This window comes from Acyrthosiphon pisum, chromosome A1 (assembly GCF_005508785.2).
Source record: "Acyrthosiphon pisum isolate AL4f chromosome A1, pea_aphid_22Mar2018_4r6ur, whole genome shotgun sequence".
In the NCBI taxonomy this organism is placed as follows: domain Eukaryota; kingdom Metazoa; phylum Arthropoda; class Insecta; order Hemiptera; family Aphididae; genus Acyrthosiphon; species Acyrthosiphon pisum.
In genome coordinates, this window is record NC_042494.1 from 151305718 (window position 1) to 151326399 (window position 20682).

General features: G+C 28.0%; 1 protein-coding gene across 1 annotated transcript in view; it reads right to left on the reverse strand.

The window, feature by feature from the left end:
- Positions 1–1214: 1214 nt before the first annotated feature.
- The window catches only part of LOC100166556 (dopamine D2-like receptor), a 376736-nt gene continuing 357268 nt past the window's right edge, over positions 1215–20682 (reverse strand). The window contains exon 8 of the mRNA XM_029488587.1: positions 1215–4462. Coding sequence (XP_029344447.1) covers positions 4248–4462 — 215 coding nt within the window. The 3' untranslated portion in view covers positions 1215–4247. The remainder of the gene's footprint in view (positions 4463–20682) is intronic.

Below are 20682 nucleotides of genomic sequence, written 5' to 3' on the forward strand. Positions count from 1 at the left end.
TCGTATCTTTAAAGGTAACGTGTCTAACTTCACATGTTATAATAATAATATAATATATAAATAAATAAATATACATTTATGTAATATATATTTCGTAAATTATGTTATATAGACTAGATTGGAAATTAAAATTAATAATTAATATGTATGAATTTTGATATAATATTATAATCTTTAACAATAAAAAAAAAAAATAATAATAACAAATGATTACAATATAATAGTATAGTAGTATACCTTAAAAACTCAATAATTAAAAACGATACATTAATAATAATAATAATGGGTGTAATGCGTATTATAAAAGTTCTTATTAATTACCGTTATAGGTATACAATATTCCACGCACGATATAATGAATCGACAACGGACTAGATAATAATATGATTATAAAACGTTAGTTTTTTTTTAACATAATACATAATACTTATTTATAGGTAATAATATATACATGATACAATAAATCAATGAAGTTAATAGATATAATAAATTACAATAACAACAGTTTTAAAAATATTCATCGATTAATTTTTTTCGTTGTACAAACTTACTGACAAAAATTAAAATCTTAATTAATGAATATTATTTCTAATTAATTAATGAACATTTGACTTAATTTATTCCGTTGAAGTTTCAATAAAATATTTTTTTTTTCTTTTTACTCTAACTTTTTGTTTTAGTCAATAATAATTTAAATACACGATACAGCAGTAAAACCAAATGATGAAATTAAATGGTTTTTGACTTTGTAAATATATTTTCATTTGTAAATCAATAAATATTGAACAATTTAATATTCTAGTTGATGAGTATAAAAAAAAATGAAAGGGGTTTTGTTATTATCGAATTATTCATAAGAATAAAGAAAAAAAAATGAATCATTTTAAAGAAAGTGATATTTAATTATTCGAGTTTGAGACAAATATGGAGTTGTCTTATTATCACTTGAGGTGCATAATACACATATTTATAATAAAAAATAAACATATTTAAGGATATTATGTTTAATTATATTTTTCAAAATGTATGGTTTTGTATAAAAACATTGTAAATGGGGTATGAGTTACAATGAGTGTTCACAATAACCTGTTAAAATTAAAATTAAGCACTTAGGAATAACAACCAACATTAAACAAAACAAATTTATAATATAGCAATAGTACCTATTAGGTATATTATAATTACTTTAACAATTACAATAATTATTATTATACAACATTTGAAAGAAAAATAAATAAAAGATGTTGCGAATTATTAATATTTTTACTTTTTTATTCATTTTTTTGAACAACATAAACAAAGAGTATAAAGTCAGAATATTACATATCTATTTTTTGTTTATGTTTTTGTTAACTCTCACAAAAGATATTATTACTTATTAGTAATAATGTAGGGTTAGGTGATTTAATTTTTGATAATAACGGTCAATATTAGCATTATAATATATTTATAGTAATAAAACATTAAATTATATCCTGGTGTTATTATTTCACTAAATCCTGCAATAGTTTGCTTCAACAAAATTAATAATAATAATCAAAGACAAACTTTGCTATCTATTCTTTGAGCAAAAATTATTAGTACTCTAAAATCATATTACATTATTCTGATAAAATAGTTAATGGGATAGGTAGTCTAAACACGTATGTAAAACATATACACGCTCACATAATTATATATTATAATATTTACGTTACAAAGAAAGTTTTGTTGTATCCGGTCTTCGGATACGATTTTTATTTACCCAAAAATTATATTATTAAAAAAACTAAAAACGAAGAAAACGTAACTTAAATAAAAGTAGATGATCAATATAAACACGTTCAATCAATATTGAACAATTTTTTAGAACAAAATATGATTAAAAAGTAGTTGATTTAAGAATATTAAAATTACATTCGTGATTATTAGTAATACATTTTGAATTTAATATTATAAGACTACGCACGTTGATACAAGACTCTGAATTCTCAATAATAACAAAAACAATTCGTACAGAAAATAATATGATAGATAATGCATTCGAATTTATTTATTAAAACCGAAAAATATTGTTCCGACAATAATTATACGATATACAATTTATGAGTAGAGCTCGAATTGCAATGTATTTGTGTCATTTTTATGGATTGCTTGACATGATTATTTAAAAGTTATAAATGTTTTTAATTACAATATACTAAAATAATTCTAACAATGATTTTTTTAGGAAGTTTTCAGTGTGTTATTGGAATTTTATATGTAATAGGTGATTTTTATCTAGCTTTAGGAATATGACAAAAGATGTATTCATAAATTATTGTTTCAAATTAAATCATAATAATATAATGATAATGGGAGTCAATTAAAAAAAAAAAATGAATGTGGCTCAAATAATTGTTTTTACACAACATAATAATTATATTGAATAAACAAAAAACTAAAAACATATCATATGCATTTTTTTTAAGAGTCTTGGAGTTTCAGCTCATAAACGAAGTTTTTATGTCCTTTAATGTTCAGGTCATTAAAATCCATGCCTTACTTATGAAACAAATAATATTGCATAGCTAATGCACTTATATTAAATTATAAATTTTTTAGATGATAGTTTTTATTTTTAAATCGTATTTTATCAGCTACTTTTTGATTATTGAAACCATTAAAATTAATAATTTTAATAAAAATATTTTCAATATGCTGACAAAATATGGCACTTATAATTTATTATTGGTATATTTATAGAAATATTAATAATAAAATAATTAGAACTGAGCGTGTAAAATATGAATAAAAATCTTTAGTCTGATTTTATAGAAGTCAACTTTAAACGTATTTTAGAATGTCTTCTCATTTGTCGTTATTGTTATTATAACGGTGTAATTTAGTTTAAGCATACAAACAATTCTCGCTTTTCTAGCTTTATGCAATTTAAAAATAATTTTATTTAAAAGTAAGCTTATGTATTTATTAATTTCCCGGAATACACTTTAGCAGGTAGAATAATAAATTGTTATTTTAATTAAGCTTTTATAATATTTTTAGATTTTAAAATACTGTTTCGACATTTTGAAATAGGTAGATATAATCGAAAAAATTATACGGCTTTCATATTAAATTATTTTGGCTTTCGCTTTCATAAGTTGTGTGTAGATATAATATACAAATATCTAAGAGATAGTATAACATAATACTATGGATTTTCTAAAAAAATAAAATATTAAATAAAATTTAAAATATTAATCGTAGTAGCTTTTGTAAGTGAAATATTATGATTTGCATTTTCATGTACAATAAATTCATCACATAACACGACTAAAGATTGTATATAATACTATTACCTAAAACTACATAAAAAAAAATTAACTAAGTACCATAATTACTTGTACATATAGATTAAACTTTATTGTAATTTGATTGATAATAAAAGTTGATAACTTATGGCATAATGATAACAGTTTTATTATAACAGTATTTAAGAGCGTTTAACACACCTAAAAAGCGTTTTGACTATCTTGGCATTAGTCATTTAATTACTCTTACTACCTACCTATTTAAACGTATAATTGTAATGGATATTCAGTCATCAATGTACACAATAATAGGTAAACAAGTTTTTAAAGACTGGTGATAACGTATATTTTTGTTTGTCGATTGTAAAAATATAATTTTAAGTCGAAGTAAAACGGCATAATATTCAAAATCTAACGACATGGTTGTTAACTGTTTTATATTAATATTATTATAGTATTGTTAGAATACGTTGCGTGATCATCGTCGTCGTCTTTATCGTCTTGAAGACAAGACTACACGAGAGATGCCGGGTTCGTTATATTATCGTCCAAGTTTGACTTATCAAGTCTCGTACGAAGTACACGTATATATTGTAATATAATGTCAAGACGACTGAAATATCGATAGGTAGGTATTGAAAAAGGCAAGAGTGTGTGTTCGTTAGTGACTTGTATCATTGCGTTAAGAGGACATTTTTTAGGACATTATTGGTTATTTTTGAAATCATTTTTTAGTTTTAAGGGCATTTAAATCCGGGAACTAGTTATAACATATAATTTTAGTTATAATAATATTATAATAGTTAATGATACAATATAATAATATTATGTTAGAGGAAGTGGCTGCGAGTTCATACGACTGCACATGCAATTATTAATAATAATATACGGTCGATGCACACCGCACAAACGGCAGCGGCGTCACTTGCCGCAGACGTTCGTGGCGAAGCTCTTGCCGGTGCCGTCGGCCACGGGTCAAGTGCCTATCCGCATGAGTTTTTTGAACGCCTTCCGGAATTCCGGGTTGAATATCGTGTAGATCACGGGGTTGACGAAGCTGTTCATGTAGCCCAGCCACGTGGTCAGTATGAACATCCGGACGCCGGGTGAGCATTCCTTGTCCAGCTTGTGGCAGATCGCGTCCAGTATGTTGCACGTGAAGAACGGCACCCAACAGAACAGGAACACACCTGTAACACCAAGTGGTATTATTATTATTACGAAATTGTTTGTAACAATCGTGTTGGGGTGGGGAGGGGGATACATCAAGAGTTGAACGTAATTATACGGCGAGAGGGGAGGGGGAACGAGTAGAAGTATCCAACGATTTTTTTCTAAGACCAGTGAAATGTTACGATAACAAATTAAAGAACTTTAGGAATACAAATATATAGGAAAAAAATCATCGTCTTTTATTTTTATAATTAAACATTTAGTGGTACCCCGGTTTCCGGTCAATGGTATGATTGAGATGCCTAGGGTAGGGTTGAAGTTAACAATGCTATATAGTATACTTTTTGTATTTAACAAGAATTTTAATAATTTTTGCGACCAACTTTTTAATTCAACCGATTTGTTTTTGTAACAAAAATATTACTAGAACGGGCATCCAAGTGAACCCATTAATTCTTTTTATATACTTTGATCTTACGTTTGACAGAGCTGAGATCACTAACACAAATAACGATAAGCTAAAAAGAAAAATTATGTAGGTATAGTACTTATGCACTTATGACTTATCCTTTATCTGAATTCCGCTATACGTAATATTATTGTAAGCTATTCCAAATTATAATTATCTCATGGTTCTGTAATTCAGTTTATCATAGTAATAATTATTAATTATTATTACTTTTAGAACAAGCACAGTAAATATTAACTTTGCTAAAAACGAAAATGAAAATATTCTATGCTATAATAATTATTTTTAATAACTGCTAATTAACTAATATATACAAATTAATAATAATTTTAACTAATTAAAAGACTTATTTTTATTGATATTTAAGTTGCTAGCTCTAGAATAATTTGGTAATTTATTGCACATAAAATACCATCAATGTTCTGCATAACTAATAATATTATACCTTCAAATTTTTAATATATAGATTAACATTTAACGTCTACAAAGAAGACGGTCCACGGTAACTTAATTTTTACTACTATTCAGGACCTCGATTAAAATTTTTCGTTCACTGGTATGTCCAATAGGTTTTAGGACATTAAAATATTTTTCTTTATTTACAATCTCCTTGTAAGAGCTGAGTTGCTGCCGTTTTCTTCAGTAAAAAACAAAAGAAATAAACGTCATCAGATAATTATTTAAACATAAAAAAAATGCAAAATATGTTTTAAAAAAATGGAGTTACGTCCTTTTTTTTTACTGAATATTTAATTCTATGTTTTTAGTTATAAAATCCAAAAGTGATATTAAAGGTTCAAATAAATTTTTTTTCGGCTTTGAAGTGTATGTGAGTGTTGTTGTGGATGAATGTTAAATAAAAGTATTTAATGAATAATCGATGAAATAATACGACAGACTATGATATTATAATTATCTAGTATGCGTTATTAAAGTTAATTATACTTATGGCAGTAGTTATAACATAGACTATTATTCATAAGAACTGAAAATGAAACTATAGTGCGTGCCCGCAGAATTCTTATACAAAGCACAAGTTCTTACATATATCACTAAACATGCTCATCCCTCTATATCATTTAAGAGGACGTCACAGCCGCATGTGTGTCCCCGTCTTATAAGCGTATAACATAGATAATTTTAAGTACACAATAATCCATTTTATTTAGTTATTTTTAAAATTGGAGTGAACCTTACAATTTAATGGTAAGATAAGGTATTATTATATTAATGGCATTTCGGTGACTTTTATTGATATTATCATTACGAATGGAAGGAACTATAATAGGAGGTAAATAATATTTATGGAATATCCATAAGTAAAGAAATTACATATAATATAAAAATATAAAAATAGATTTACTAGATTAAATATAACTATATTTACTTAATATTAAACTAGGACAATGTTTATAATAGTCTATAATTCAGACACCACTTGTTTGAATTTCAATTTATATATAATATATATACTAACATTTCCATAAAAAAACTCTATACACATTAAAAATGTATAATAAAAATTATGGCAAACCATGATACTATATATTTTTAAATTTCAGAAAAATGCAAGTAGTATAATATGATGGGCTATGGAAGTGTAGCTCTTAGAAAAGTATACTTAAATCAGTATTTTAATGAAATTATTGTTAAATGGAAAACAATGGAGATGAATCACTCTGTATTATAAATATAATATATGAACTCTTGATACATTATATTGTAAATTCGGCTATTGAAAATGGTATGCTTGATATTTAATTTTTCCAATATTATCATTACAACCGTTATGGTTGTTATGAAAATCCCCTCGCTAAAATAAATAATTATTCAAATATAAAACGACATAATTGAACCACTTTATTTGTTTAAAAATAATAATGTTGTGTGAATATATTATTGTTTTTTAATAGTAAGCCATGTTTATTCTATTTAGATTGTAGAATGTAGATAGGTATACATTATTTTGTAATTTTAGCATTTTTTAGTGTGTTTTCCTTCATCCATCGCAGATTGGAGGATCGTTTCGTTGGTTTTTTTTTAATGTATAGAATGTTATGAATCAAATTATATGTACCAAATCTACATTTTTACTTCGTAGGTATATGGTTTACGTACATAATTTAAAAACCAAAGTTTACATAACTTGCTCATACCCACAGTTTCCAGTTTTAAACCAAAATAAAGACTATCAAAAGGAAAATAATATTATACTTATACGTGTTCGATAATTCATATAGTATGACGTTTATATGCACATCATTTATAGCAATACTTTATATTATAATATTGGTTAAGACTTGAGAACCAGCTCGTCACAACTCGACGGCTTACGAGTTTCAGACCATTTTGTTAAAGACGATAAAAGTCCGATCGGGAGGTGTGGTAGTGTGGATTACAGAAAGCACGTTTGGGATTTTGATGAAAATTTGGAACGGAATAATACCCATCATGGACCATCATATCGTATCGCGAAAACGCGTGCATACGACGTCCTGGTGACGGCTGTTTAATGAACAGTCTACTATTAATTATTGTAGAGGAATAATATAAATTATAATATTATTTTATCATACTCGAACTACTGATATCGCAATTTTAACTACAATAATGATGATAATAATAATAATAATTATAATTATAATAATGATAATGATAATAATATAGTCATATCGCTGCGGTCTTCATTACAGAGGCTGGCGATGACGTGTTAGCGGGTTGCAGGGCGTATATAATACAGGACAATCACCGCAAGCATGCTAACCACCATATTTTTTCTTTTAAAAACTAATTTAATCAAATATTTTTTACAATTTTTAAATATATATTTAAGGACGATTCTCAAATACTTAGATTTTTATACCATTTAAGAAGTGTCTTGACTCGGGACTCCTGACATCGGCGACATCCAATTCTTTTTATCAAATAAGAAACATAATTTTTTCCTATAAAAATTGTAAATCAGATGACTTTTGTTGAATGTGGATATATCTAAATCGAATTTCGATCGAATGGTTTTTTAACTTTGTGCATTAAGAATAGAATTTATTGGTGATTGGTCCGTGATATAATAAATTGGTTTGGAAGATAAAGGGGATATTATAATGATTTTAAAATTATACTAATAATTGATACTAATCCATAAACAATTTATAATTTGTGAGTCAAATAAATGCTATGATCCAATTTTACAAAACTTGTAAAACTAAAATACCATACGACTATCTGCAGGTAAATTTAAAAGTAATTTAATAATATGATGAAAAGATACTAACCGAGAACGATTTAAAGTAAACATTGTTGTACACACGCCTCACTTACAACTCACTATAATTTAGTAGTATCTAGTATCTACCTTCACATTGTTATTAAAATATTAAACTTTATTGACTTTTTGACAGGTAAACCTGGTAAAAAACAATGTTTTTTTTTTAATTATTCCTGTGTATATTATAGTAGATTGATATACGTTTTGTAGCTGACTTGTCTATAATATTAATTCTTATAATACACACACATAGAGTTATATGTATATGTATTTTATATTACGTTATTCTCTTAAAATAATTATTATGATAATACGAACGTTGTATGCCCACGCATATAATTAAATAATATCGCGTATTTCGTATGTAAACAATGAGTAGGGAGAAAAATGGTCCTCGACAAAACCAGGTATATGGAATTATATTATATACGTAGGTAGCCGGGATTCCGCAACAGTGTGTATAATATGTTTACCGATAAATTAAAAAAGTGGTCGTATTAAAAAACGCGCATAGGTGTATTATGCACCAGCCGGAAACCAAAGTTTCCGGTAGTTTTATAATTAAAACCCTGCGTCCAGCAATAGATATCAGTATACAATAATAATATAGTGCCTGCTGGGTGCCGTATTATAGGTATTAGGATATATTATATATATTTTTTTTAATACACTTAAATATTATAATAATATTATTATCATACTCAGGTAACTTAACACCCGCGTAGTACGCCTGTTGACCCGAGACGACGGTAAAACAAAAAATCTGAACTTCATATCGTCTTCTATGCGTAAATATAGGTACAAAGTTCGGCGGTGCTGATCGAATTCCATTTATTATTTATCACTTATCAGTTATTATGATTATTATCATTCATTTCGGATATACTATCGCTTCGGGAGGATTGCGTTTGGATGTATTTTCCCAAAACACAACACTTTAGGGTGGAAATCCATACAACTTTTGTACCCATATATTTCCCTGCATATTAGCACATTTGGGCGCATATGATAAATTCTGAGCTAAAAGTTTCGTTAAAAAGTATTCCAAAAAAATAGATCTGTACTTTTATTTAGTGTTTTTTTTTTTAGTATAGTACGCTTTTATTAATATTTTACTTGTGAGTTGAGATAATTTAGGTGATATTTACCATTTATTTTTTGTTTCAAAACGTTGCACTATTTTTTTTATACAACTCGATACGATATTTAATTATCAATTTGTGATATTTTCCATTCATTTTATTGTGATGCGATAAATACATTTTTTACCGCAAAATGTTGTCCAACTGCTTAATAAAAAAATTCAATGTATTTTTTTCAATTCGATAATTTTTCCAACGTTATCGTAAAAACTTAAACTTAAACTTTAACTAATTCGTTATTTTTAAATTTGAAGACGCCCTAACGTGTTTCATAAAATATATGTCCAAACGTGATTACGATTTACAGGTACATTTTAAACAACATGCCCAAACGTGTTACACCCCTATCGTCACGCTGCATACGGTAATAATGGTAATAATAATGATAATGATATACAATATATTTTACTACAAAACACGACGTCGTGACTGGTCGCGCGCCCTATAATTGAATGATGTGCCGCTCAAAGGGGTCGATTTAATTGTCGTGTCATCATCGCGGAAATCTTAAGTTCGTTATCGCAATCTCGTCGGTAACCATTAGTGTCTGCTGTCACACACGTCTATTTCGAAACACTCCAGTGTACCTCTCATGCATTTCCGAAAGGAAAGACTCCTTCCTGTACATTATAATATTATAATATATAACGTCGTATAAAGTAATGTAGTCTCATGCTGTAGGCACATTATACATTATTCGTGTGGGGGAAAAAAGTGAAAAACTAAATTATTTTTCCACCCAACATATAATAATATCATCATTGGGCCAACATTGTTATAAACCTATCAGTTTAATCCACGACGATACCATGATACGTTTTATTACGTGGCTGATTCGATCGAGTAAAATAAAAAAAAAATATCTTCATTTTTAAACCCAGAAAATTCACATTACCTACAACTTATCCACGCAAATTAATGTAACATCCCCACTTGATGTACGAAAAATATTACACTCATATACTAAATTCGTTAAACTACCTATTGATAATATATCTTTAAAATATTCGGATATATCAGAGCAATAATTTATGATGAAAAATCAAATCCATCAGAGATTTCACAAATATTCCATGTGCGTATTTTTGCAATCAGATTTTAGTACACGAGGCTATTTCCATTTATCGCCTTCTTGGTAGAGGTTTAGGAAAATTTTAAGTGGCATTATTTTTTTATCTTACACAAACAAGTTCACATAACCACACCCCACATCCCATAAATTCCTTAAATATTTTTGTTCCTTTTATCATACATATTAGGTGCCTAGAGATATTATAGTAATAACGAATATAATACTTTGGTGTGTAATAAACACGTTATATACGATGGCAATTAGTAATAATCAAATAAAAAAATCCAAATGTAATATTTGCATAACGGCTACAAATCAAACATGGGCTATGACTTTTTAAATTTTTTATTGAATACCTATACCTCGAATACAATGTTTTATTTTCCGGAATGAGATGGCAGCGGTTATTGAGTAAAAGTGAATACTGTTGACTCCAAAAAAAAATGAATTAAGATAAAGTGTATATAAATAATTAAAAAAATTACGTGTAATAAAATTCCAATATTACATGGTATAAAATAATAATAATACTATAATAAGGTACGCGTCAAGCTTGGAATTTTAACGGGATGTTTGGGAATTGTTTGAACCGGCTAAGCCCCCTTTACAGTCTTCGTATTATATGGTCGTCGCGGTGCACTACGACTAAAATATACTAGAAAAGACATAGAACACAATACGTAATCATAATATTGTATATAATATAATATATAGGACGATTCGATAGAAAATGTTTGACATTCCGCGCACGTCGTCGCTCTCTCACGCACACACAATAATGGCCGCGTGCAATGAACAGAGCGTAAAAAAGACACGTCGCACCGTATAATAATATAACACAATAATCGTAACGTATCATATTAGTATTATTATTATTAAACACTGCGTTTTTAACGTTGATTATTCATCACACGTCGTAATTGCAGCGGGTGCTTCGGTCACGCTCCCGGCGGCGGCGAAAGTGCCCGAGCGAGCACGATGCAGGCCACGGTTGGGGCGGTCCGGGATAGTCGACGTTTCTCGGAAATGTTTTTTATGTGTTTTTTTAACCATACATAAAAAAAATACGACGAACGGCCGAAGCCGCGTGCGTATATATAGGTATATTTACATAATGTTATAATTATATTATGGGCGATCCCGGGTGGCGTACAATATAATTTTATGCGATGTCGTTTAGAGCAGGTGCCGCGGGCTTCCGACAACGTGTTTGAATTAATTACGGGAAAATGTACACGATATTTCAAGCATGAAACAGTTGTCGCGACGCTGTCGTTCCCCGCCGCCGCCTCCTCACGTCTTTTAGCTGGAGACCAAGGTTTTCTTTTGATTGGTAGTCCACAAAGCTCATTAAACACGGCGTCATCCGTACAAGATTCGAACGTATACAGTCGAACTTGGTTAACACGAAGTTTTTTAACTCGATATCGTCGATTTCTCAAATGTATTCCCAGTTCCTAGAATATCCTATTATTGTGTTGTCCTAAGATAGCTCCAACTGTTTGGCCAGTCCATCCAACTTTGAGTTAACCAATTCCGACTGTATTAATATTAGAGGTATCTAAGTCGAACTCAAAACTATAATTGCCTAGATCCGAACTCAAACTGAACTTTTTTTTATCGTATATCCAACTGAATGATTTAGGGTGATTTCCAACTCAAACCGAATATTTCGTGCAACATACAACCGAACCCGTATACCAAACATTCGATTTAATACTAAACTGAACCTGAACGTACGTTTCCTAACGTATATTTCCCAGCACCATGCATTTTTAATTTTCCAAACTTTTCTACAATTTTTAGCACGTGGTTTTCATGGATTTGTATGACAGTTTTCGAGATTTGTACGGCACCGGTTTACTTGGAAAATTAAATTTTCTTTTGGCAGTACCGGGGAAATGTACGTCTATAATAATGAACTAATAGAACGTCTACCATGTTTGAATTTGTTTTGAAGTTCGTACATTTCTTTGGAGAACTATTTAAACTATTTTGGAGTTCAGATTAATTATAGAATTTTGAATATTTGTTTAAGTACAGTTTGGTTTGGTCAAGTTCGATCTTTTAACCCGAATCGAACTTTAAGTGTCTGGTTCGATTTTTCGATCTCAAATCTAAATATTAATATTTTTATTTCTATTATTGCTTCACAATATAATATTGAGCACACACCACACTATGCATACAATAATAATAATAATTATGTTACCTATAAAATCGAGAGTAAAATATTTCAGATTGTAGACTATAATAATATTAGGGGTATACATGGGTACTCACTACTCATATTATTATTATCTGTCCTTGTTGGTGCATGGCTGTGCGATTATTGTCTGTATATGTTTATCGGTTAAATATGTGTGTTTATGAACTGCAGTCTCTAGTACCCTGCAGTATGTGGTTTTGTTTAAACAACAGGTAAAATGGAATTTAACGTAATATTAACCGTAGAACTAATAATTTAATTACTTATACTTAAAAGTATTATAATATAATATGGCAAAAATATTATTTTTACGTTTTAATTTTGAATAATGCACCTATAATCACTATATTAACTGTGGTTTACATTGTATAGCCTTAGAGGTGCGCATAAATATTTATTCAGTTTTTAAGAATTAATTGTTAGTTATTACAATAGGTACGATTTAAAAATGTATAAATGATTATTTTTTTTTAAGCAATGAACAACCATCCATGTTTGAATAAAAATAATATCCATTGAACAATACAATAATGTACGGTGTTCACTACCCAGTAGAGCACCTATAATTTTAAACCATACCTAGTATATTAGTTGGTAACTATTTAAATAATACTTTGTTAGAAATCAATGCTACAAGGACTAAACAGAAATATTTTTACAACATCCCATAGTTGACAAATTTAGTTATAAAATACAAGTGACGTCAATATCTTCCTATTGTTATTGGAAAAGAAGTTTTTGCCGCATTTTCAAATGTAGCATTTATTCCTCCACTCACTCAGCTTCGCAGGCTTTTAAACTAAACATTATAAACGCATGATGTAATATTTTAGAACTATATCGTAATATTTGTTGAACATCTTACCGTTTAACAATTTGTTATGCAAATGTAAGTAATAACAACGTGTTTTTTTCAAAACATGTACAATAGTAATAAGCTATAATAAGTACATTTTATAATATTATATTTTTTTTTTTTAAATATTTACCATTTATTTATACATTTTTATTGGATCTTACGTTGTATCGAGCTAATAATATAGTTTTTAATTACCAGGTAATTGTATCAACTCAAGTGTGAAAGACAATTGGATGTTTTTAAACTATTATAAACTTTTTCTAAGTTGCTGGAAGTTATTATTTTTATTTTCTTAAGTATCCTCTACTATTATTTTTGATTTTCAAGATTATGTTAACTGAAGACAACTACATACATTTTTATAATACATCTACGTTTATTAATTGTATCTGGTAGTTAAATAAAAAAATATCAAGACAATAATTATTACTTTAGTATAATATAATATTCTATATTTTGTGTGAATGTTATTATAATTATTGAACTAATATATTATTCGTAACTAATGGCATTATTATTTTTTGACTATTAAACAAATAATAAGTTCAATAATAAATACATTATTATAATATTATAATAATAATAATTCAAGATTAAACATGTTTTTTAGTTCAAGATATATATTTTATTATAATAACAGCCCCCCCCCCCCAAAAAAAAAAAAAACAAACAAATAAAACCCGAGTAACAATGTAAAAATCTATAGTTGTTATTACTATAATCTATCTTAATTCTTAATGTAATGAATTATGTTAACGGTGTAGGGCGTATGGTGCAAATTATTTTCCAATTAAAAATATATATTATTTTGAATTAATTATTGTAGATAATATGAAAAAAGTTATTTTATCCATGGACATAATATTATGGACGTTTATTATTGATTTATCATCAGTAACCTTAGCTAAAGTAAACTATTTAATGTTTTGTGTTCAATATTATTGCTATTAGTACCTGGAGTCATCAGCTACTTCAAGCAATATAATATTATATTACTTGAAATAGCTGATATATAGCTCGAAATATCTATATTATAGTTTATTGAAATATTTGAAATTAAAAACCCAAGTTGTATTTTCAAAGCAAAAAGCTTATTTAGTTAGAAAAAATATATTTAATGGCATTTACCTATAATGCGTATACAATTTCTGGAATGTTAGCAATTTAATAAAGAAGATATTATTTGAAATACATTAAATACCGAGAATCGCATTATATACCTACTACTAAATATTACGTGTGTCGTGAAGAATATATAGATTATCCTATATAATTCTATGAATTCGATAGTTATGAATTATCTTTTAAACATAGGATTTATCATTTAATTGTTTTTTTTGCATTGATAAAAAAATCTAATTGTAAATTAAATTGATTTTTTTTTAGTATTGCGCTTAACTATAAATAAATGTAAAATCATCTTATTAATTAATTTGTATTGATACAATAATGAAAAGGTTCTGCAATAGATTTATACGTTGACCTATGTGAAAAAGATTTTTTTTAGTAAAGGCTGAAGCTGTACGAACTAAAAGTGTCGATAATTAACAAAATATAATGTTCACATTTGAATTAACTTCAGAGATATTCGTTGATTTGCAAATTTACCACTAATGTGAAACTTGTTATTAGAATATGTAACTTGGAACGAAATCTGTCTACTACCAATATGGCAATATTACACGGTACACTGGGACTTCACCACAAGTATAAATTTACTTTCCGAATAATATCTGTTTCTCCTGTGAAACTTGTAATCGTGAAACACTTTGAATAAAACAAGTATATGCTCACAATCTTCCCTTGATGATTTTGGAACAAAACTGTGTCACGTATTGAATTCTCAACTCATTAATAAACTTGATTTTTGTTTGATATTATAGGAAGCAATTATACCAATTTCCTTTATAATATATGTCTGTGCTTCCAAGCATAAGCTTATCAGAAAATAATACAATCATACGGAATAACTAAATAGTGTTAATGTACGAAACTTTTTTAATGTCAATTATCATCACGTTTTAAGTAGATTATTTGAAGTTGAGAGAAAAAACTACCCACGTATCTATATACAATCATTGCTATTATAGTATTATGTGCATATTACAGTTTATGGTTTAAAATAGTATAAAATAATATAAGTACATTATTTATAAAATCTAAGAATTCAAAAATGCATTGAAATCCATTCATACAAAACAAATAAATAATATTATATTATCTTAAATATTTTTGGAAAATGGATTGCAAAAAAAAAAAAAATACACGTACCTATATACATTATATTATGTTTATATAAGTATTTTTATACAGTAAATAAAAATGTTCGTTGATATTGTTGTGAACAAAGACAAAAGTGTAAGTAAAATGAGAGTAATTTTGTAATGAAGTTTAAAAGTTTTAATCGTAAAACTAAAACATTTTGGGACCATTTGTTAAATATTTCCTCTTCTACAAAGGAGTTTAGGTACATATTATTATACGAAAGTTATGTTGGAATATACGTAGTTATTAAGTTTCAAATTCTAAATGATTTTGTATAAATACTCGATGCGTACCCACCCATCATAATGATATGATGAATTAAACAAAAATAAAATAATTTTTATTGAGCAAAAGTTACAGGAAATTAAGAAACTAATGATATCGTATTTTATTTAATATGCTGTTAATATTAGATTGAATATAAATTGATCGATTCATATAGTTGTTATACGTTTGAGGTATTTAGAATAATAAAATGGGAAATGAGTATTTTTTTCCAAACACAACTGTAGTGTTTTAAAAATAATATATTACAGAAATTTTCAATGATAATAATATTGTTTAATTAAAACTATGAAGACAAATGGTCAAAATCAAAAATACTTTGTTATATTTGAAATGAATCGGATTAATTGTTTACACAGAGTGCAATGATATATTATCGATAATAAATTATATTAGCATTGTAATTTCAATTAAAGTGTTAAAACCTCATTGACGCTCAACCGTAATCGGTAATCACGTTTGGAATAACTGTATTGTATAGAAATAAACGTTTTGGTTTGCCAATAAAGTGTAAAGACGATGTTCCAATTGAAAACCACTCAACATGTGGTGTTCGCATAGTGTTATATTATATTATAGTGGTATTGTTTTATTTATACTTTTTTCTACAAAAACGATTCTTCTTTTACACAAGCCACACTCACGTCGATGAACATAGTTTGAGTATCAGTAATGGTTTATGATTTATATAAGCATGTTGACTGTGATAGTTTAGCGTAATAATAATGGGATGCTTGTAATGAATTTCCTTCAGGAAAAACCTAATTTCAGAAGGAATTAATGAAAGGTATTTTACTTTAATCTATGCTACAGGAAAACGGTTGGATTGAAATAAATAAAACAACAAATAAGCATAGAAAAAATAACGAGAGAGAGAGAGACAAAGAGATATTAATAATAAAAAGGATCAGAATCAAAAACTTCGTCCTGGGCTACCGGGTGACGACCAGGTATTTAATAATAAGAAAAAAATAACCGCCTTGAAACTTTTTAGCCAAACCTCTTATTGAAAGGATATCATTGTGCTTGTAGGGGGGGAGATGAAAAAAAGGAAGGAGCAGCTGGGGGAGAGAAGGAAAGGAAAAAGGACTGAAAGAAAAATACCTTGCACGTAGTATAGTCGTTGTGGTCGTCATCGTCGTAAAATAGTCGAGAGAACCAGCGATTGATTGAATAGAATCGTGGTGAAAACAACGACGACTGATCGTGGGGGAGTATGCACATAACGGGGATCGGGGGCTTTTGAGTCGGTTTCGAAAAGAGTTTCCTGGCTAAAGCGCGTTTTGTCAATGGGCCCTGTGGGGAAAGGGACGGGCAGAGAAGTAAATAATAATATATAGTATTAGTAGTATAGCCATGTATATTGTATATATATATATATATATATATAAAGTGAGGAGAGGTATTGCCGGTGGTGGTCGTCATCGCAATGGTGTAAGTTTTGTAGGTACGGTGTAAAGGGATTCGGCTGTTCGCTCGCCCGCCGCCGGCAGCCGATGCTTTTATATAAAATATACCTTCGCGTTTATTTCCCATTGTCGTCGAGATCCTATACCATATATTATAACTATACACGTCGGTTCATGTGTATGTATATATATTAATATATTATTATATACAGGGTGATTCATCAATATATATTCATTATTTGTTTTTCAAACACGATATTTTATAGATACTTATTTTTCAATGTTGACCAATTAACTTTTTTTCAAAAGTAAAACTATTTACAGTAAAAAGGTGATTTTTATTTGAAAAAAAAACCAGGGATGTCGCTCTGCTGTTTTATTATAGTAGGTGGATAGCTTTCGAGTGTACCTGTGTAGCTCGTCACTGACTATAGGTTTTCAATCAATGACAAGTCATCTATTATGGCTATCAATCATCCAATTTTTCTAAGAAATATCTTATATTATGTTATATTATTCATTATTATGTGCCACGTGGTCAAGACGACAAGATCATTAAAAAAAAAAAAATAAATAATTAAAAAACATGTATGTACCTACAGTAGACCAGTGTGAATAGATATTTTTTTATTGTAGAAAAATTTAGGGATACTTTTTTTTTTTACCTACCAAAAACAATTAACCAACATTTGTGAAAACAAAAGCTTTCAAAAATTCAAAAATGTTTAATACTTGCCTGAAAATAACTTAAATACAGTCTACATTTTTATTTTAAATACCCATGTCTAGAATATGCTAATATAAATATTTGAAGAAAATTTCGAGTATCTATAAGGTTATTCGTTTTTGAATTTTTCGAAAATTAGTGCCTGCATTTTCCAATTTTTACGCAATTGTTTTTGTTTTCAAAACTAGATTTAATTTTCTACCATAAACCATGTATTTAAGTATTTTTTCAGTTATAAAAGTGTCTTCATATAAAAAAAAATAAAAAATATATATACATAAGTACCCTTTTCAGCTATGTTTGTGAAACCAATAAATTTCTCTCCCTCCGATGAGAATTTAAAAGAACTTTTTATCGCACCACAAGAGACAGGACAATATCATAAAAATGTAAGTACCTATTTAGAAATATTTTCTTAAAGTCAGTATAGGTACTAATAAAATCCAACAGTGAGAATTTGAATAAAATAAACGCATTGTAGGTATTATAAAAAAACGAATTATTGTGAGTGAGCAATGAGCATGTTTGGTGAAACAATATGTATGTATATACATTATACACGCTAGTAAGTAGTAGGGGAACAACTTACAGGGGTGTACTCCGACAGTATAAAATAAGTGCGTTATGTGCGTAGTTTCGAACTCATATTATATTATATCGTATAGGTACTAGCTGTAAAGTAATTTTATAATATATTATTATTATTATTATTATTATTGTTGTCCAGGTGTGAGACGCTATTATTTCATTGTAATGATGTTAAAAGCATACATTATGTGGGCGATTATTCGCGTGTGTCTCTTGGTAATATTATTATTTTTTTTTTTTATTAAAGAAATAAAACCTTGGCAGCTATGGCCATTGGTCTGACAATTTTTAAATTATTACTTATTAAATTGTATACTTATTATAATACTTGCTTAGTATTATTGTTATACAGGGTGATTAACCATGCACGCTCTCCTCCATTTTTCCTTTAATAATACATTTATTCGAATTCTGATTTTTAGAATTTTAAAGTATACTTAAAGACCTATTAAATGTACAGTAGAGAAGGGGAGTTCTCATTCAAAATACAGAATTATGTGTATTCACAGGAGACTCTTTAGGTAGATACCAGAACAAAAATCTCAAGAATTTGAAAATATTATGGTCTTTAGAGATATTTAAAAATTCTAAAAGTCAGATTTTGAACAACTGCATTGTTGAAGAAAAAAGAGGGCGGCGTGCTTGGTGGACTACCGCGATTATAATGACGTATTTCCATAGAACGTATGGAATATACGTATATTTATAGTTTTAAATTTACAGTTACACTGACGAACGTTTCACGGGGCGAAATCCCGTCGACAGAGTTTTAACTGCAGTAGTTATTATTGTGTTGAACGAGGAAATAGAACCGGATGTAAAATTGATGCATTTATACAAGTATAGGTTTCGTATGACATTAAGTACCTAGGTACGTAAACCGGTTGAATATGGAATCGGTAGAACACCACGACACGGTCGGTAAAACCGTTTTTAGCTCATGCCATGGACAAAATTCACACATGACGTATCGTTTTCACATAATAATGAAGTTGATTTTTTTAGGAGTTTTGGAAAAAAAATCAAGAGAGTAAAACCGACTATGATATATTATGTATGTTATACTCCAATGTCAAACATACGCGTATATTATTATGTGTCGTTTTTTCGGTCTCTAAACCAGAGGCGGCATGAGACTTATGTAAACATAAGTATGGGCAGGTAAAATAAACATATATGGATAATTCAGTGTTTGGTAGGTTAATTTAAAATTGTAATTCGTTCGTGTTTGCATCCATTTATTGTGAAACGTAATTTTCTGTAGCTAGTTTACTTTTTATTCCTATGAGTAATTAATTTCTATTGCTGCTCCTATGGGGATTTTTAATTTACAATGCATTTATTATGAGATATTATTTTTGATATAAAATAAACACACTTTTAAACTTGTGATTTATTAATAAATATATGTATATTATAATTATTATTTTGTTATATCATAAATTTATAAATTATATTACAAGTACATGGAAATGCAATCACCCATTATGAAATATATAAAGTTTATATTAAAAATATTGTTAAAGAATAAATTTTAATTGTGTGACAATATTTAAAAAAATTGAATTAAAATTTGTTTAAAATAAAAAAATAACCTTCACGTATCAATCATGAATATGAATAATGTTCTATTCAATTATCATTATTGTGGTTCAGTGGTTGGAGATAAAAATTGGACGTATGTTCTAGAATTTGAAATTGATTAAAAAGATAACTATGAAAATCTTGGTTATTTTTTCCAAACCTATAACTGTCAATTAAAAAATAATATTTTTATAGAATTTTGATTTTAAAATTAAAATATATTTATGTATATTATTATATTAGATATGTAGCAAGCTATATTACCCAGCGTTGCTCAGTGACAAATGAAACTGAGAAGGACAATCCACCTGCGGTAGATAGCAATGATTAACATTTTATTTCTTACGTGTAGCCAATTCC